Source organism: Peromyscus leucopus, chromosome 3 (assembly GCF_004664715.2).
Source record: "Peromyscus leucopus breed LL Stock chromosome 3, UCI_PerLeu_2.1, whole genome shotgun sequence".
NCBI classification, from domain to species: Eukaryota; Metazoa; Chordata; class Mammalia; order Rodentia; family Cricetidae; genus Peromyscus; species Peromyscus leucopus.
The window spans coordinates 57,697,642-57,715,156 of NC_051065.1; the positions used below are offsets into that span (position 1 = coordinate 57,697,642).

The 17,515-nt window shown below is 42.7% G+C and overlaps 1 protein-coding gene across 2 annotated transcripts in view; it reads right to left on the reverse strand.

Moving 5' to 3' along the window:
• The window catches only part of Klhdc10 (kelch domain containing 10), a 55,390-nt gene extending 38,772 nt beyond the window's left edge, over positions 1–16,618 (reverse strand). Inside the window, exon 1 of one of the 2 annotated variants that reach the window (XM_028866179.2) lies at positions 16,319–16,618. In XM_028866179.2, the coding sequence (XP_028722012.1) occupies positions 16,319–16,490 (172 nt within the window). In that variant the 5' untranslated portion in view covers positions 16,491–16,618. The remainder of the gene's footprint in view (positions 1–16,318) is intronic. The other variant, XM_028866180.2, reaches the window with a different exon arrangement.
• Between the last annotated feature and the right edge of the window lie 897 nt (positions 16,619–17,515).

Genomic DNA, 17,515 nt, shown 5'->3' on the forward strand with positions numbered 1-17,515 from the left:
ACCTTGTTCAAAACAAACAAACAAGCAAACAAACCGTTGCTAGCCTGCACATGCACGCTGATGCTGCCCTTATAAACTTTGTAGCTAGGCTGTGAAGAGCTGCTGACTACTTCTCCTCTATTGTACTTCCATAATACCAACAGCAAACAGATCTTAAGGAATAGTGTGAGGCAAAGCAACTCTGTGCCCTGAAACATCAGACAGGCTATCTCTTCCAAGTTTAACTGTACCTCTACATTTATACTAAGCACTGTATCTTCATATGTGTTCATTTATAAACCACCTCAGCTCTCGGGACTGGGAGAAGAACAAACTACGGTGGTAAGTGGACAGAAATGGCTAGTTCCCGCCTTTCCGGAAGTTCTTGGTACTCCTGTTCGTTCTCCACAGGCTGTGGTCCTTTCTGACTGACACCCTTTCTCTTGCCATCCTGCAGTGGTTTTCTGGATTTTCTTATTCCTCCAACACTCCTCTCAGTTTTCATAGAACAAGGAGGTTATCACAGAACTTTCTTCTATAAACATGAAGTAATCACAGCATACTGAAGAACAGCTTCTAATCTGAGCTGGTCTTTGTCATTGGTTTTGTTATTCAAGTGTCCCTTTTCTGAAAAAAGTCAGCTCATTAGGTGAGGAGTTTGTCTTTGGGGGGGAAGAAAGGAAGGGCACAAACAGATGTGATGACACTGAAACCCCTCATCTACATAAATGACTGATTCTTAGCTAGACTATCCTTGGGAAATAAGCTAAAATTTACATATATTAATCAAAAAGTATCATCATTCATAAAACTGTTAGATTGAAGTATTATAACTGAATCTAATAAACATAAAATTCCTGGGAACACTCTGGCTTGAAATAATATCATCATATTCTTAATGTTTAAGACTTCAACATAAAAACTCTACCCAGGGCTGGAGACATGGCTCAGTGATTAAGACCACTTGCTGCTCTTCCAGAAGACCTGGGTCCTGTTTTAACTCCAGTTCTAGGGAATCTGAGGCCCTCTTCCGGCCTCCTCTAGCACCAAGTGGTGCACATACATATATATAAAAAAGCAATTCCAGCACTCGGGAGGCAGAGGCAGGCGGATCTCTGTGAGTTCGAGCAGCTGGTACAAGTGAGCTCCAGAAAGGGCAAAACTACACAGAGAAACCTGTTCGAAAAAAAAAAAAAAAAAAAAAAAGCAAAACATACATATAAAAAAAAGCACATAAATCTTTATTTAAAAAAAAAAAAAACTCCATCCTTTGGGCCCAGTTTAATATTTTGATAGAAAGAACAAACTCTAAATACTTCATATAACATGCATACTGGACAGTCTCTGACACTTCAAAATCATACAATTCTCAAAAGAATTACAAATATTTAAAGATCTTTATACCCACCCATTTCAACAGTTACCAAGACATTAGACTAGAAAAACAAAAACAGCAAAGCAGATAGCTAGCCTTCCTCAGTAAGGCTGAAAATTAAACGCAGGCTGGAAGGACAGCTCAGCAGTTAGAGCACTGGCTGCTCTTGCAGAGGACCTGGATTCAATCCCCAGCACCCACATAGTGGCTGTAATTCCAGCTCCAGGGGGTCCATCACCCCATTCTGGCTTGTGTGGGCACTGCATACACATGGTGCACAGACATGCAGGCAGATAAACACTCACATATATAAAATAAAAATAAATATTTCTTAGCTAGGCGGTGGTGGTGCATGCCTTTAATCCCAGCACTCCCTAGAGGCAGAAGCACGTAGATCCCAGTGAATTTTAGGCAAGCCTCTCTTGAGAGAGGGTCAACCAGGGCCACATAGTGGGATCCTATCTCAAAACAAAAGGATGGACTAGAGAGATGGCTCTGTGCATAAAGGCTGACAATTTGATCTCTAGGACTCACATGGTGGAAGGAGAGGACTCTTGAAAAGTCCTCTGAGCTCCATACATGCACTGTGGAGTGTACACACACACACACACACACACACACACACACACACACACAAACACATGTAATTAAAATGTAATTTTAAAATATTTAATAAGGAGACCAAGTATGGTGGCTAATATCTGTAACCCCAGGATTTGAGAGGCTGAGACTGTGCTACGAGGTGAGTTTCAGGCCACCCCAGGCTACAGGGTATGACCTTGTCTTAAAAACAACAACAAAAAAATTATTTAAATGTGTCGGATATGACTGGGGACATAGCTCAATGGTAGCACACTACTTGGCGAGCATGCATGAGGCCCTAGGTTCAATCCCAGTATCAACTCCATCCCACTCCCCAAAGGTAGTTTTAGCCAGGCCTACGAGTGCAGACTTCGTGATCACAGTACTCAGGGAAGTGAAGCAAGGGGACTGCCAGGAGTCAGAGGCCAGTCTGGGCTATATAGGGAGTTTGGTCTCAAAAACAAGGTGTGGCCAGGAATGGTAGTGTATACCCTTAACTCCAGCACTAGGGAGACAGAGGCAAGAGTATCTCTGTGAGTTCAAGGCCAGCCTGATCTGTATGGGAGCTCCAGGACAGCCAGCCAAGACTACATCGAGATACCTGGGGGAAAAACAAAAACAAAAACAAAACCTCCAGGTGTTGGTTTGAATGAGAATGGCCCCAAAAGTACATATATTTGAATGTTTGGTCCCCAGTGAGTGGAAATGTTTGGGAAGGATTAGAAGGGAAACAACTCAAAGAAAAGACATCATTCAACTCCAATATTTTATCATCTCATTTTCTTATCAGTTATCATACTTGTCATTTCACTACCCAGGCTTTCATTCAATGATCACATCTTAGACAGCATAAGTCCAGGATGGATTCTAAATGTGGCAGGAAGCCAACGAAGAATTATGATCTAGGAAGCAATACAGATATAGTTGTGCTCTAGCAAGATTAATCCTGCTTTGATACATGGAGTAGATTGGGAAAGAAGACTGAGATGAACTATATCTATTTCTGTACTGCAGTGGAAGGCAGTCAAAACCTCAGTTGTGCTAGTGATAGGATGAACTGGGAGGAACAAGCTGCAGAGCACAGGAGAGCAGTCAAGATGGAGGACTTTTAGAACCACACTGTCTGGACCCAAAGCCTAACTCTGTACCTTCCCAGCTTACAAGGTCTTACTTACCCTCTGTGCCTCAGTGTTCTTCCCTATAAAAAGGGGGACAAAAAGTAGTACCCAATTTACCTATTTATTCATAGGGTTATGAGTAAATGTTATTATGGAAGCACCCGGCTAGCGCCCTTGGATTGTTGTTCAGTTGGGAAAGTCCTACCTAGCAGCTCAAAGCCCTTGGATTCAACATCTGGCTAGTACCATATAAACCAGACATAGTGGCCCACATCCATAGTCCCAGCACTCCAGAGTTGAAGGCAAGAAAATCAGATCAAGGCCATTCTCAATTAATATAACAAGTTTGAGGCCAGCCTGGTCTGCATGAAACCCTGTTTCAAAACAAACAAAAATAGTTTGGTTAAAAAAAAAAAAAAAGCAAGAGTTAAGGCAGGCATAGTGATGCATACCTTCAACCTCAGCACTTTCAAGGCAGAGCCAGGCAGATTCTATGAGTTCAAAGCCAGCCTGAGTTTCAGGATAGGCAGAGCTACATAATGAGGCCCTGTCTCAAAAAAAAAAAAAAAAATGACAACAAAAAACAAAACAAATGAACAAACAAAAAATACCACAAAGGAAAAGCAAGTGCTCATAGTGGTATAGTCCTATAATTCTACCACTCATGAGCAGAGGCAGAAATGGCACAAGTTTGAGGCTAACTTGTTCTACATAGTGAATTCCAGTTCATCGGGGTTACATCTCAAGACCCTACCTCAAAAGACCACAGGAGAAGGAAAGGGAAAGGTTTTGGGTGCTATTTGGGGGGGGGGGCATGGGGTGCAGAGCTAACCAAGAACACTGGGGCCAACACAAAGACAAGCAAACAAATACACAGAAGCAAAGGGAAATGATGCCTCATTATGAAGAGAGATTACATCAGATGGAGGTTGGAAACATTCACTTGATCTGGTATATGTAAGCCATTCGTGATTTTACCAAGAGCTGTTTTGGGAAAGTGATGGGCAAGTGTGATGACCGAAGACAGAGCCTTCATGAATGTGAATGTAAGAGAAGACAGAAGATATAAACGCCTTCACAGAGTATGGAAAGGATTCTGTGCAGAGACAGGCAAGAGCTGGAATCATAGCACTTATGAAGGATGCTACAATCACTTCTGATGATACTCAGATAAGAGTGTATTCTGTATTTTTTATACCTTTTTTAAATTGCATTCTGTATTTTTTTAAAGGAGATTTAGCCTGGGTTACACATGATAAGCATAACACATGTCTAGCATGTGTGAGGTCTTAGATTCTATCCCTAGTACCACAAAAATAAAAGAGTGAAAAGGTAAAAAAGGACAGGCTGGAGAGATGGCTCAATGGTTCTTCCAGAGGACCTGGATTCAATTCCCAACACCCACATGGCAGCTCACAACTGTCTGTTACTCCAGTTCCGGAGATCCAGCACCCTCACTCCAATGCACATAAAATAAAATAAATTATTTTTAAAAAAGTAAAGAAAATGAGTTCGTTAAACATGGTGGCTCATGCATGTACTCATCTCTTAGGAGGCTAAGGTAAGAAGATTGACACAGCAAAGCAACCAATGATACATAGCGAGTTTAAAGCCTGTCTGACCGTGTCTCAAAAAAAACCAAAACCAGAAAATCTACTCAAAATCCACATTTGCTAGATTCCTAGGTTTAAAAAAAATTAAATTTGCCAGGTGGTAGTGGAACATGCCTTTAATCCCAGCACTCAGGAGGCAGAGGTAGGCAAATATTTTTTTGAGTTTGAGGCCAACCTGGTCTACAGAATGAGTTCCCGGACAGCCAGGGCTGCAAGAAGAAACCCTGTCTCAAAAATAAAATAATAATAATTTATTCAATGCAAAATAACCTTGAGTTCCATACTCTTGCAAAAGTAGCTATGACAATCAACACACATTTCATAAAGGTTACTATAAGCCAGGCATGGTGGAATTTGCTTGTAATTCCATCACTTGTGAGGCTGAGGCAAGGTCAGAAGTTCAAAATCATCCTGCTACGTAGGGAGATTTTAGCCTGAGTTACAAGAGAACCTATTATGAACTGTGAAGTATTTGGGTCTCTGTAGAAAACAACAGAGAATAAAACTTTTTTAAGATTACATTTATTTTATGTCTGTATGTGCCTGTACATTTGTGTGTGTCATGATGAACATGTGCAGGTCAGAGGAACAACCTGGGGCTCCCATTTCCTCAGTGGGCTAAAAAAATTTGGCAAGCCAGGGCTGCAGAGATGGCTCAGAGGTTAAGAGCACTGGCTGCTCTTCCAGAGTTCAATTCCCAGCAATGACATGGTGGCTCACAACCATCTGTAATTCAATCTGGTGCCCTCTTCTGGCCTGCAGAACACTGTATACACAATAAATAAGTATCTTTAAAAAAAAATTTTTTTTTAATTGGCAAGCCACAGTGATCCTCCTTTCTCTCCCTCAGAGAAGAGGTGCGGTGTGTGCAGAGGGCATGGTTCAGTATGTGGGTGTTGGGATCTGAACTCTGGTCTTCATGATTGCAAAGCAAGTACTCTTAACCACTAACCCATCTGATTGATTGCTTTGTGCTAGTGAACAAACTGATTCCCAAATCTATATGGAATTGTAAGGGACCCAGAAGAGCCAAAATGAACCTTTGAAAGAAGAATAAAATAGGAAGACTCATACTTCTTTATTTCAAAGCACCAGGAAATGAAGTGGTATGGTACTGGCACATGAACAGACATGCAGATCAATGGAGCGGGATGGAGAGATCAGAACGAGCCGCTTTACCATCAGCTGATTGTTGACACAGTGACAAGACATTCAAAAGGGAAAGAAAAGTGCTGGAAACAAATGGCACTGGGATGGCTGGAGAGGAGCTCGGAAGACCCTGACACCAAGTCCTGGGACAAAGGGAGAACTGTGAAACACTAGGACAGCACAGGATCCTTGCGTATCACACCAAAACCACAAACAACAAAAGGGGAAAAAAAGGTAATTAGTTAGACTTTATTAAAAAAAAAAAAAATCACTGTGCCTCAAGTAACACAACTAAGAAAAAGAGCCGGGCGTTGGTGGCGCACGCCTTTAATCCCAGCACTCGGGAGGCAGAGCCAGGCGGATCTCTGTGAGTTCGAGGCCAGCCTGGGCTACCAAGTGAGCTCCAGGAAAGGCGCAAAGCTACACAGAAAAACCCTGTCTCAGGAAAAAAAAAAAAAGAAAAAAAAGAAAAAGAAACCATAAAATGGGAGGAAATGCACAAATAAATGTTAAATCAGATAAATAACAAAGGACTTATATTTAGAATATATAAAGAACTCTTAAAACAACAATAAAAAGACAATCCAATTAAAAACAGGATGAAGCATGTGATGCATAGCTCTCTACAGAGGAAACAGACACAATGGTCATCGAGCACATCAAAGGTGCTTGGCATTGTTGGGCATCAAGGGAAGACATATCAGAAACCACATGAAGGTACGCAGGTACACCGCCTACAGCCCAGCTACTGAGCGAGGCTGCTGGAGCTCAGGAGTCTGAGACAAGCCAAACAACACCAAGACCTTGTCTAAAACCCAGGAGCCTGAGAGTCTCCTTCACACGTATGTAAATAGTTGTTACAGAGTCAGAAAAGGAGACGACGAGTGTTCGGGAAGATGCGCACAGCGTTGGTGGGAATGTAAAATTCCAGTTGCTCTGGAAAACTGTCTGGCAATTCCTCAAACGGCTAAACATATTTCACTGAGTTACTACCCAATTCAACAATTGTACTCCAGGCATTTACCTAAGGGAAAGGCACGTCCAGACATCTGCGCACAGATACTGCAGCATTATGCTTAACAGTGAAAATCTACAAACAACCTAAAAACCTATCAACAGACGGTTTGGTAAATTGATATGGGAAAAGATGAAAACATGGGGGTGAGATGGCTCAGCTGGTAAAGATGCTTGTCTGCTCCTAACCTGACAAGCTGAGTTTGATCTCTGGAACTCCAGTAGCGGAAAGAGAGAACTAACTCACAAAAGAGTTGTCCTTTGAATTCTACATGTGCATCTCGGCCCTTGTGTGCCCACACACATGCTTATACATACACACAAATAAATGTGAATGAATGAATGAATGAAGCCAGAGTCACAGAGATGACTTGCTCCATAATCATGAAGACCAAGCCTGGGGGGAAGGAGGCGGTGCATTCCTTTAATCCCAGGCAGATCTCTGTGAGTTCCAGGCTAACCTGGTCTAGGGTTACAGGAGAAACCATGTCTTGGAGGGGTAAAGGGGAGACAAAAAACATGACTGGATGTGGTGGTACATGCCTTTAGGCCAATTTGGTCTCTGCAGAGAATTTCAGGCTAGCCAGGCCTATACAGTAAGACTCTTTAAAGTGCATGTCTTTAAAACATTCAGGGGACAGAAGCAGATATATCTCTATGAATTTGAGGCCAGCCTGGTCTACATAGCAGTTTCCAGAGCAGCCAGAGCTACACATCAAGACCCTGTCTCAAAAAAAAAAAAGTAAAAACGAACAAAAACCAAACCAGGACTGAAGGAGCTGAGGAGACAGCTAAGTTGGTAATGTTTGCAAGGCAAGCACAGGACCTGCATTCGACCCAGAATCCATGTAAAAGGGTCAGGTGTGGGGGTGTGCTTGGAATCCTAGAGCTGGGGAGGCAAAGACAGAAACTACCCTGGGACTCCATGGCAAATCAGTGTAGCCTAACTGAGCTCCAGGTCAACAAAAAACTCAATCAAAGAGGGTGGACAGTGTTCCTGAGGATGACACCAAGATTGTCCTCCAGATACATATGCCCCCGCACACTCACACTCACATACACACACTGGAATATTATTTAGCCCTAAAGAATAAAATTGTGTCATTACCAAGAAAATCAACAGAACTGAGATCACATTACAGAACCGAGATCGTGTTAAGCAAAATAGACTAGACTCAGATAAGTAAAAATCTACATTATGTATATGGGTGTTTTGTCTTCATGTATGTATGTGTACCACAAAAATGCAGTAAGTATATCTTTTAAAAATAAGGAATAGGGGCTGGAGAGATGACTGTTCTTCCAGAAGTCCTGAGTTCAATTCCAGCAACCACAGGTGGCTCATGACCATCTATATTGAGTTCTGATGCCCTCTTCTGGCCTCCAGGCATACATGCAGACAGAACACTTGTACATTAAAAAATATAGATACATAAATAAGTAAAAAAAATTAAAAAAGGAATAAAGGGGTTAAGCAATTGCTCAAATAAGACATGTATTCTCCTGTAGCTATATCCAAGTTAAAACGGTGGAAGGAAAGTACCAACTCTGAAAGCTGTCTTCTGACCTCAGCATCTGTGCCAAGGCACATTCATGCTCACATATATACACATGGCACACTTGTGCTCACCTACATACAAAAATAAGCAAATGTGAAAAGTGGTGGAGTGTTGTAGAAAATATGAACATCAAGAAATGAATGTAGCATCCCTTTAATCCCAGCACTTGGGAGGCATAGGCCAGCCTGGGCTACAGAGTGAGTTCCAGGAGAGCAAAGAAACCTTGTCTCAAAAAAAAAAAAAAAAAGAAAAGAAAAGAAAGAAATGAGGCCAGGCAGTGGAGGACGGCACATGCCTTTAATCCCAGCACTTGGGAGACAGAGGCAGGTGGATCTCCGTGAGTTTGAGGCCAGCCTGGTCTACAAAGTGAGTTCCAGGATAGCCAGGGGTGTTACCGAGAAACTCTGTCTTGGAAAAAGAAAAGAAAGGGAAAGGAAAGGAAAGAGGAAAGAAAAGAGAAAAGGAAAGGAAAGGAAAGGAAAGGAAAAAGGGAAAGGAAAGGAAAGGAAAGGAAAAAAGGAAAGGAAAAAAGAAGTGAAGGTGTACCTTTAAAAGATAATAGCCATTTCTTTTTTATCTATTTTTTTAATTTATTTACTTTATGTATATAGGTGTTTTATCTGCATACCAGAAGAGGGCATCAGATCCCATGGGTCTACAGTTATAGACAGTTGTGAGCTGACATGTGGGTGCTGGGAACTGAATCCAGGACTCTGGAGGAGCAGCCGGTGCTCTTAACTGCTGAGTCATCTCTCCAGCCTTATATTTCTTTTTTAAGGATGGGCTCGATTTATATGTGTGACATGTGTGTGAGGGCACACACCTCTGCCAGATCCCATGGAGCTGGAGTTATAGGCAGCTGTGCACCACTATGTGGGTGCTGGGAACTGAACACCAGTCCTCTGCAAAAGTAATGCACACTCTTAAATAAAAAGCCAGCTCTCCAGCCCACCCCAATATCAAGGACTCAAAAGGCTGAGCAAAAAGGTCACTTGAGCCTAAGAATTTGCAACAAGATCACCTTAGGCTACATAGTAGGCACTCATACCCCCCCCAAAAAAAAAGAAAAAGAAAAAAAGCCAGGTATGGTAGTGCACATCTGTAATTCTAGCACTCAGGAGATAGGGCAGAAAGATCAGTTCAAAGCCAGCCTCGGCTTCGTAGTAAATTTAAAGTCAACCGAGTATACATGAGACCCTGACTCAACAAGAAAACAAAATAAAATAAAATGGGGGGGGGCACTAATTAGCTAACTCCATATTTTATGGAAAAATAAGGAAAAATACCCAGGAATAGAACAAGGGGCAATGTATTGATTATATTCTATAATCAAGAATGGACTGATCGATAAAGCAAACAGTAATCCCATACTAAGCACTCCATAGACAGATTTCAAATGCAAAACAAAAGTGGGACTCCTTAGTGAAGATACTCAGTAGAGGGCAGGCATCCAGAGGAAAGGTGGACTCCTAGGTCTGCCTCAGTGCTCCCTCAAACTACATTTGTAGCCAGGCTGTGATGGGGCACGCCCTTAATCCCAGAGGCAGAGGCAGGCAGATCTCTGAGTTCAAGGCCAGCCTGGTCTACAGAACTAGTTCCAGGACAGCCAAGGGTACACAGAGGAAACCTGAGTCCAAAAAAAAAAAAAAAAAAAAAAACACAAAAAACCCACAATAATAATAATAATAATAATAATATGAAAGTACCAAAAACCACAACACTATCCATTTCAATTTTAGCTAAAAGTAGTATTAGTACAGGATGACTTTTCTTTCTTTTTTTTTTTTTTCTTTTTTTTTTTCCCCGAGACAGGGTTTCTCTGTGTAGCCCTGGCTGTCCTGGATCTCGCACTGTAGACCAGGCTGGCCTTGAACTCACAAAGATCCACCTGCCTCTGCCTCCCAAGTGCTGGGATTAAAGGCGTGCGCTACCACCGCTCGGGCTAGGATGATCTTTCTTAAACACAAAATATTATACTAAAGTTGCTCAAAGATGGCTTATTACAGAGGACTTGAGTTTGGGTCTCAGCATACATATCCTGCAGCTCACAAATGCCTGTAACTCCTGCTTCAGGGGAATCCAATGACCTTTTTTGGACTCCAAGGGTACTGGCACTCACGCATGAACACACACACACACACACACACACACACACACACACACACATCACATAATTAAAAATTTTTAAATTAATTTTTTAAAAGCTTTACTCAAAAAGACTAATAAACTAATAAACATCGTTTAATTCCTACTGGAAAAATCTATCTATAAACAAGGTCAAAGATAAATTAAAGAACCTTGGAAAATATCTGCAACATATGTCAAAGAATAGTAAGTACAAGTTTCCTTAGAACATGAGTTCCTATAAATAATATATTTCAATAGAAAACTGAATAAAATCTATAAACAGAGACTATAAGGAAATGAAACAAATATGGCTCTTTCACTTGCTGAAAAGATGCTTAAGAAAATATTCCTATTAAACTGGCAATTTAAGAAGTTGTTTAGGGCTTCAGAGAGATGGCTCAGTAGTTAAGAGCATCCATTGTTCTTCCAGAGGACCCAGGTTCAATTTCCAACACCCATATGGATGTGGTATCTGATGCCTTCTTCTGACCTCTGAAGGCACCCGGAACACACATGGTGCACAGATATACATGCAAGCAAAACATTCATACATGCTGAAAAATAATAATAATAATAATAATAAAAGTTTAGCCAGGCATAATGGTAGATGACTGTAATCCCAGCACTTGAGAGGCAGAAGCAAGACAATTTCTACACATTCCAGGCCAGTCTGGGCTACATAGAAAGACCCTTTTTCACAAATCAAGGGGTGCTGGGCGGTGCTGGTACACGCCTTTAATCCCAGCACAAACCAACCAAACGTCAATCTCTGGCCTGGGGGAATAGCTTCAGGGTAGCAGGCTTTCCAATCACGAACAAAGCCGGACTCCGTCCCTAGTACTTAGAAGGATGGGGGGGGGGTAGCCCACTCCATTGCCAAGGAGCCAAGCAGTCCCCAGCACTCTAACACTGCCATCAGACAGGAACTGGCACCACCTCTACCAAGGGCAATTTGACAGTTCATCGAGGTTTAAACAGTGCTTCTAGAATTTTCCTGCGAGACAAAGATCCTAAGTGTAAAATCCCTCATACACAGGGCGATTCACTGTGTCACTGTAGGAGGAGACTGCACTTGCAAGCCCCATCTAGCATATCTAAACATACAGCACCCCCAGACCAAGCAAATGGCACACACCTCAAGAAAATATATCGTTGTTTGTTACCAGGGAGAGAAGCCAATAGGCAGTCAAAGATAGAAAGAAAACTTGCTTTCTGCCATATGTTGTTTTGTTTTGCTTTTTTGCTTTTGAGACAAGGTTTCATGTTGCTCAAAATGGCCTCCAACTCAAATGAGGCTCTGTAGTGGAGAAGACCTGGACTTCCTGCCTCTTCCTCCTGTGGCTGGGATCACAGACATGTACTATCATGTGTGGCTATCACATGCTCTTTCTACCATTTAAATTTATACATTTCTATTTGTTTGTTTGAGACAGGGTTTCTCTGTGTAGGCTTGCCTGTCCTGGAACTTGCTCTCACAGAGAGCTAGCCTACAACTCAGAAATCAGACTGTGTCTGCCTCCCAAATCCTGGGATTAAAGGCATGTGCCACCATTCAGCCACATTTCTTATTTAAGACTTTTTTTTTTTTTGGGGGGGGGGCTGTTTTGGTTTTTAGAGACAGGGTTTCTCTGTGTAGCTTTGCGCCTTTCCTGGAACTCACTCTGTAGGCCAGGCTGGCCTCGAACTCACAGAGATCAGCCTGGCTCTGCCTCCCGAGTGTTGGGATCAAAGGTGTGTGTCATCCTCTCCCAGCCTTACTTAAGACTTTTAAATTAAGATTCCAGGACTATTTTTCACCCAGCATTACCAACTGTTCAGTATTTTTTTCTCTTTGTCTGTTTCTATGTTAGCAACGATATTTAACTGTTTTTCCCTACTAACACATTCCCTTAATTAAATTCATATATTAAAACTTGTATTTTGTTCCACAAATTCCTTGCTCTCTGAGTTCTACCTCTAAATGCTTAATCTACAAAACAGCAGCCTCATTTCCTACTTTTTCCCTAGGTATATAAAGATTATTAATTACTAAGGACTAAAAACCTGTGAATGTCTTGGCCTGTGGGGTAAATACATCATCACTGCTGTCTGTATCTTGGAAAATAGTAGAAAGGGGCCAGCAAGATGGCTCAGAGGTAAAGGAGCTTGCTGCCAAGTCTGACAACCTGAGTTCTAGTCCCAGGACCCACATGGTAGACAGAGAAAACTGACTCCTAAAGTCCTTTGACTTCCATATGCACACTGTGACACGCTCGTGAGTGAGTGAGTGCACACACATACAATAAGTGATTCTGTTTTTAAAGAAAAAATATTTTAAAAAGATAGCAGAAAGGCAAGACAATATTCAAAATTTCAAAACACTGTACTGAGACTATGTCTGATACACTACCAGATACTTTTAAGAACTCGATATTATCTGTTTGTCCGGAGCCAGTGGGGCTATGGAGGATTGAACTACAATAATCAAATCATTGCACATTAGTATCTTATACGTAATGCCAATGAATTTGTTTTTATTTTTTAATAAAATAAATATTTTAATTTTATGTGTACAGGTGTTTTGCCTGCATGTATGTCTGTGTACCACACGCGTGCCTGGTGCCTGTGGAGGCAAAGAGGATATCAGATCCCCTGGAACTGGAGTTATAAATGGTTGGTTATAAGTCACTATGTGGATGCTGGGAATCAAACCCTGCATCTCTGAAAGAGCAGCCAATAATCTTAACCTCTGAGCTCTCTCTACAGCTCCTAGTTAAAAAATTTTAAGACATTACATTGTGGTATATGTATATAAGTGTGTGTGTGTGTGTGTGTGTGTGTGTGTATGTGTACACTTAGAGACATGGTATGTCTTTCCCAAGAATATTCACACACAAATGCTACATGTGCCTAAGGAGATACAAATAATACTAGGAGAGGGTACCGGGAGAACGGACCATGTCCGGAAGGTAAGGGAAAAAGACAACTGAGAGTCAACACAACAAGTTACACTAGGGAAGGGAGCGATGGAGGCTCCTGCAGGACAGAGGAAACACAGTGGCTTCCTGTGCTGAGAGAAAGATCGAGAGCAGATGACAAAATGGAAGACTACCCAAAGGGAGGAAACAGACCCTGAGAGCAATGAACTAGCAAGAAAGACTGGTGCGACGGCACATGGCTGCATCCCACTACTCTAGAAGCTGAAGCAGGAGGACAGACAGGGGTGAGACCCTATCTTAAAAACAAAAGAGCCAGAAAAGGGCTGTAAGCAGAGAGAGGAAAGAGTCTGTACTGTCCGAGACCAGTACCATATGAACGAAGAAGGTACTGGTGGACTGGAAGAGTGCTCAGGAGCTACTGTGGTAAACTGCAGGACAATACCACAAGAACTAGTCACAGCAGGAGCAAATAAACAAGACTAGGTAGCTAATTACAACCGAAGCTGGTGGGGAGCTTGAGGAGGTCACCCCGATTTCAGGTCCCCATAAGCAGATGGGTAAAGATGCTCCCAGCAAGCCAGCACAGTAGCACAAGCCTTTACTCCCAGCACTAGGAGGTAGAGGCTGGAGGAGCTCTGTGAGTCCAAGGCCACCCTGGTCTACAAAGGAAGCTCTAGAACAGCCAGGGCTAGAGAGACCTTGTCTTTAATTTTTTTTCAAAAGATGCTATCCCTGAAAGACAGTGAGCATTCTAGGAAGATCACCAGGTTGTACTGCTTTGTTTCACAGGGACTGGGAACAAGGTAAAAATGTAAAAGGGAAGAAAAAAAGGTTCTTCCAGTATGTGGGAGCTAGTACCAGAGGTCAAAAGAGATGGAAAATTAATACACCAAATGAGGGGGGGTAGACAGGCCTGCAGGGTCAGCCATGAAACAGACCTACACATTCTTATTCCTCCATACCATTTAAAACCTTTTAAATTATCTCAAAATAGAGCTAAGAGATTTAATATGTAATACCTGTGAAAACAAAAGATTAGTATGAAATAATTTCTAAAGTATATTACTGAGATATCAGAAATTTTCCAAATTTGACAATGAGGTAAAGATGTGTGGAAAAGGAGGAACTGAGTGCCAGCCTGGAAGAAAAGAAGCAGAACCAAGACTGATGACTCCACTTCTCGAATTTTCACAGTTTAAGCACGTTTTATCTTCACCTCTGGACAAATGGCTGTTCTTGGTGTGCTAGGGGAATGCAGAAATAGCGCCATATTTCAGGCCCTTATTTGAAATCATGGCTTCCACCGCCCTCATGTGGTAGCAGTGAGGAACCGCACCAACATGTTACAGGACCCTGAGAAAGCCCACATGAAGTTCATGGTGTAATAATTAATCCATGACCAAAGACTTAAAGATTGCGGTGGCAGAGGGCAACCTGGGAATAGTGCTTACCAAGGGATTTATCTTCTAGGCTAGCAACACACAAAAATTTATGGTTTTGTTGTTAACTGGAGATAACAAAAAAGATGTCTCCTTTTTTCTTTTTTCATGTTAAAAACCACGTATTTAGTAATTCCAGGATACCCAGTTTGATACTGTCATTTCAAATCCAATTCATGGTACATTTGGCTATCTACAAATGTCTCAATCTTATTTTAGTGGCACATACAAATGGATTAATGAAAATTTCTGGCACACATTAAAACCATATCACAAATATTAGTAATTGTCTCATTGAGTAAGTAAAATTCCCTTTGTTATCTTCAAATTAATCAACTGATTTTTCACTACCTAAAAGAACACAAGTCACAGTAATAAACACAATTCAGAAACCATCAGGTTCTCAAAACTGATCTAAACAAATATATCACTGATACAATCAACTTAACACTAGTCACACATACACAAAAAAACATGGCGAAGGTCTAATACATCATTCCTGACAGTTCTCTTCACGGTAAGAACACACGATTGCCCAATATAATGATTGGCATTCTGTGCATGTTTAATTCTCTACCTTTCTTTTAACAAACTGAAAATTATTTTATAAATGTATTCTTTGAAAACTGCTTACACACATATCATTTTGTCTTTTGGCTTTTTTTTTTTTTCCTGAGGCATGTGAACTCAAAGACCAGAACATGAAATTAGAGCAATAGGTATATTTTTTTCCAATATTCAGTTTTGATCCAGGGTCACAGCATCATTTGTTTCTTTATATTCGTGATCTTCATTTTCCCCTTTTAAAATCTAGACACCATTATCCATTCTGTCTCTGGACATCCCCAAATATTAATGATTCAACCGTTTTCCTTAATCTTTTTGGTTTTCTTTCCCATATACTCCCCAGCCAACATTCACACCCACACACACTCACACCCACACATACACACACATTCATTCACACACACACACACACACACACACACACACACACACACACACACTTTCACATGCTCATTCCGTTTCAAAATACTTAACTCTTACACAGTTAGGTGGCTTTTTTTTTCTTTTAAACAAAACCACTCTTGTATTGCTCGTCTCCTCTCAATGTGGCACTCTTTTCCAAATAATTTTCCACAGCTAGACACCCATGCCTTTCTTTCACAACACCAAAGTGCGGAAGGGGAAAAGATTAGGAACCAGGCAAGGAAAACATTTGGGAATGTCAAAGAGACAGTGGCCTCTCCTCCGAGGGGAAAACACAACTCTCATCACCGAGCAGTCGACACAGCGAGACTTTTCTTCAGGCGTGCTCTGGTCCCCCTCCTGACCTCAACGCCACCTTCCCGGTGCTCTGCCTCCCTGTCCTCGGCTGTGTGTCCGAGGAGCAGCGAGAGCCCGGCGACCGCCACCTTCTCGCCGGCAGCAGCCCCACCACTCACCTGGCAGGTGCGGCCTTCCGGAGAGCTGCACGAATCGGTTGAGCAGGCCGGTGCCCCGACCCCCGCCGGCCATGCCGACCCCGCTACCCCCGCCGGCCCCGCCAGCCCCGCCGGCCGCGCCTCCGCCTCCTCCCCGCCGGCGGTTTCGATCCCAGCCCTGGGCAGCCGACATGGCCCGCTAACGATTGCCGCAGCCCGGTCCCGGCAAGCCCCTGCCCCGGCAGCGCGAGCCTGAGCCTCCTTCCCGGGCTCCTCAAGAGACCAGGGAGACAGGAGCCGGGGGAGCGCCGGGCTCACCAGCAACCAATGGCTGGCCGCCTTGGTGACAGAGAACCAATGAGCAGTCTCTTTCTTGGCAGGTGGAGGGAGGCGGGGAGAGACGTGGTAACCATAGCTATAGCTAAAAAAGGGCGGAGGGAGAAGAGGCAAAAGCAGTCGCTCGTAGAGCGCATCAACCTCCCCGAGCAAGCCCGCTTCTCCGGGATGCGGGGTCCTCAGACCAGCCAGTCGAAAGCCGAGCGGGGAGGCTACGCCTGAAGAGACTCCCAGACAGGGCGGCTACCCGGGGCTGGTCGGTACTCCAGTACTCTGTCCCATTAGCACTGTGTTCAGAAATATCATATGTACACAACGCATGTATTTGGTGTCGGTACGTCTGTCTGCAGCTCTGCAGATTGAGAACCTGTCCGCGGACTGTTGGCACACACAAAGGGCTCGTGGGGGGTAGGGGGGCGGAGTCAGAGATGAAATCTAAAAAACGAGTTATTCCTGGGTTTCATCATTTGTTTTGTCTCTTAGTGGCGTTGGCAGGACCCTTCTCCGGTATAAGCCACGTCCCAAGCAAACAGCTTTAAACCTAATTAGCAAATACCGAGAAGCCGTTCAATCTTAAGAGTAATCATAGAAACACAAATGAAAACTCCTACGAGAAAACCTTTCAGGCTCCTCACATACATACATCAGTGAAGATCTTTAAATAACACACGGCTTGTGTGTGCCGTGCCACCAAAACATACTTTCATAGATGACCGATGGCCATGTAAATGTTTTATCTGGGGGGATGGCGTAGGTGGGAGACACAAACCAACCTCAATCCTTTTACAATATACACAATGAAAGACATGTAAAATTAAGTAAATGACAGCAAACAGAACGGACGATATGATTTAAAAATCAAATGTATGTATCAGAAATTCC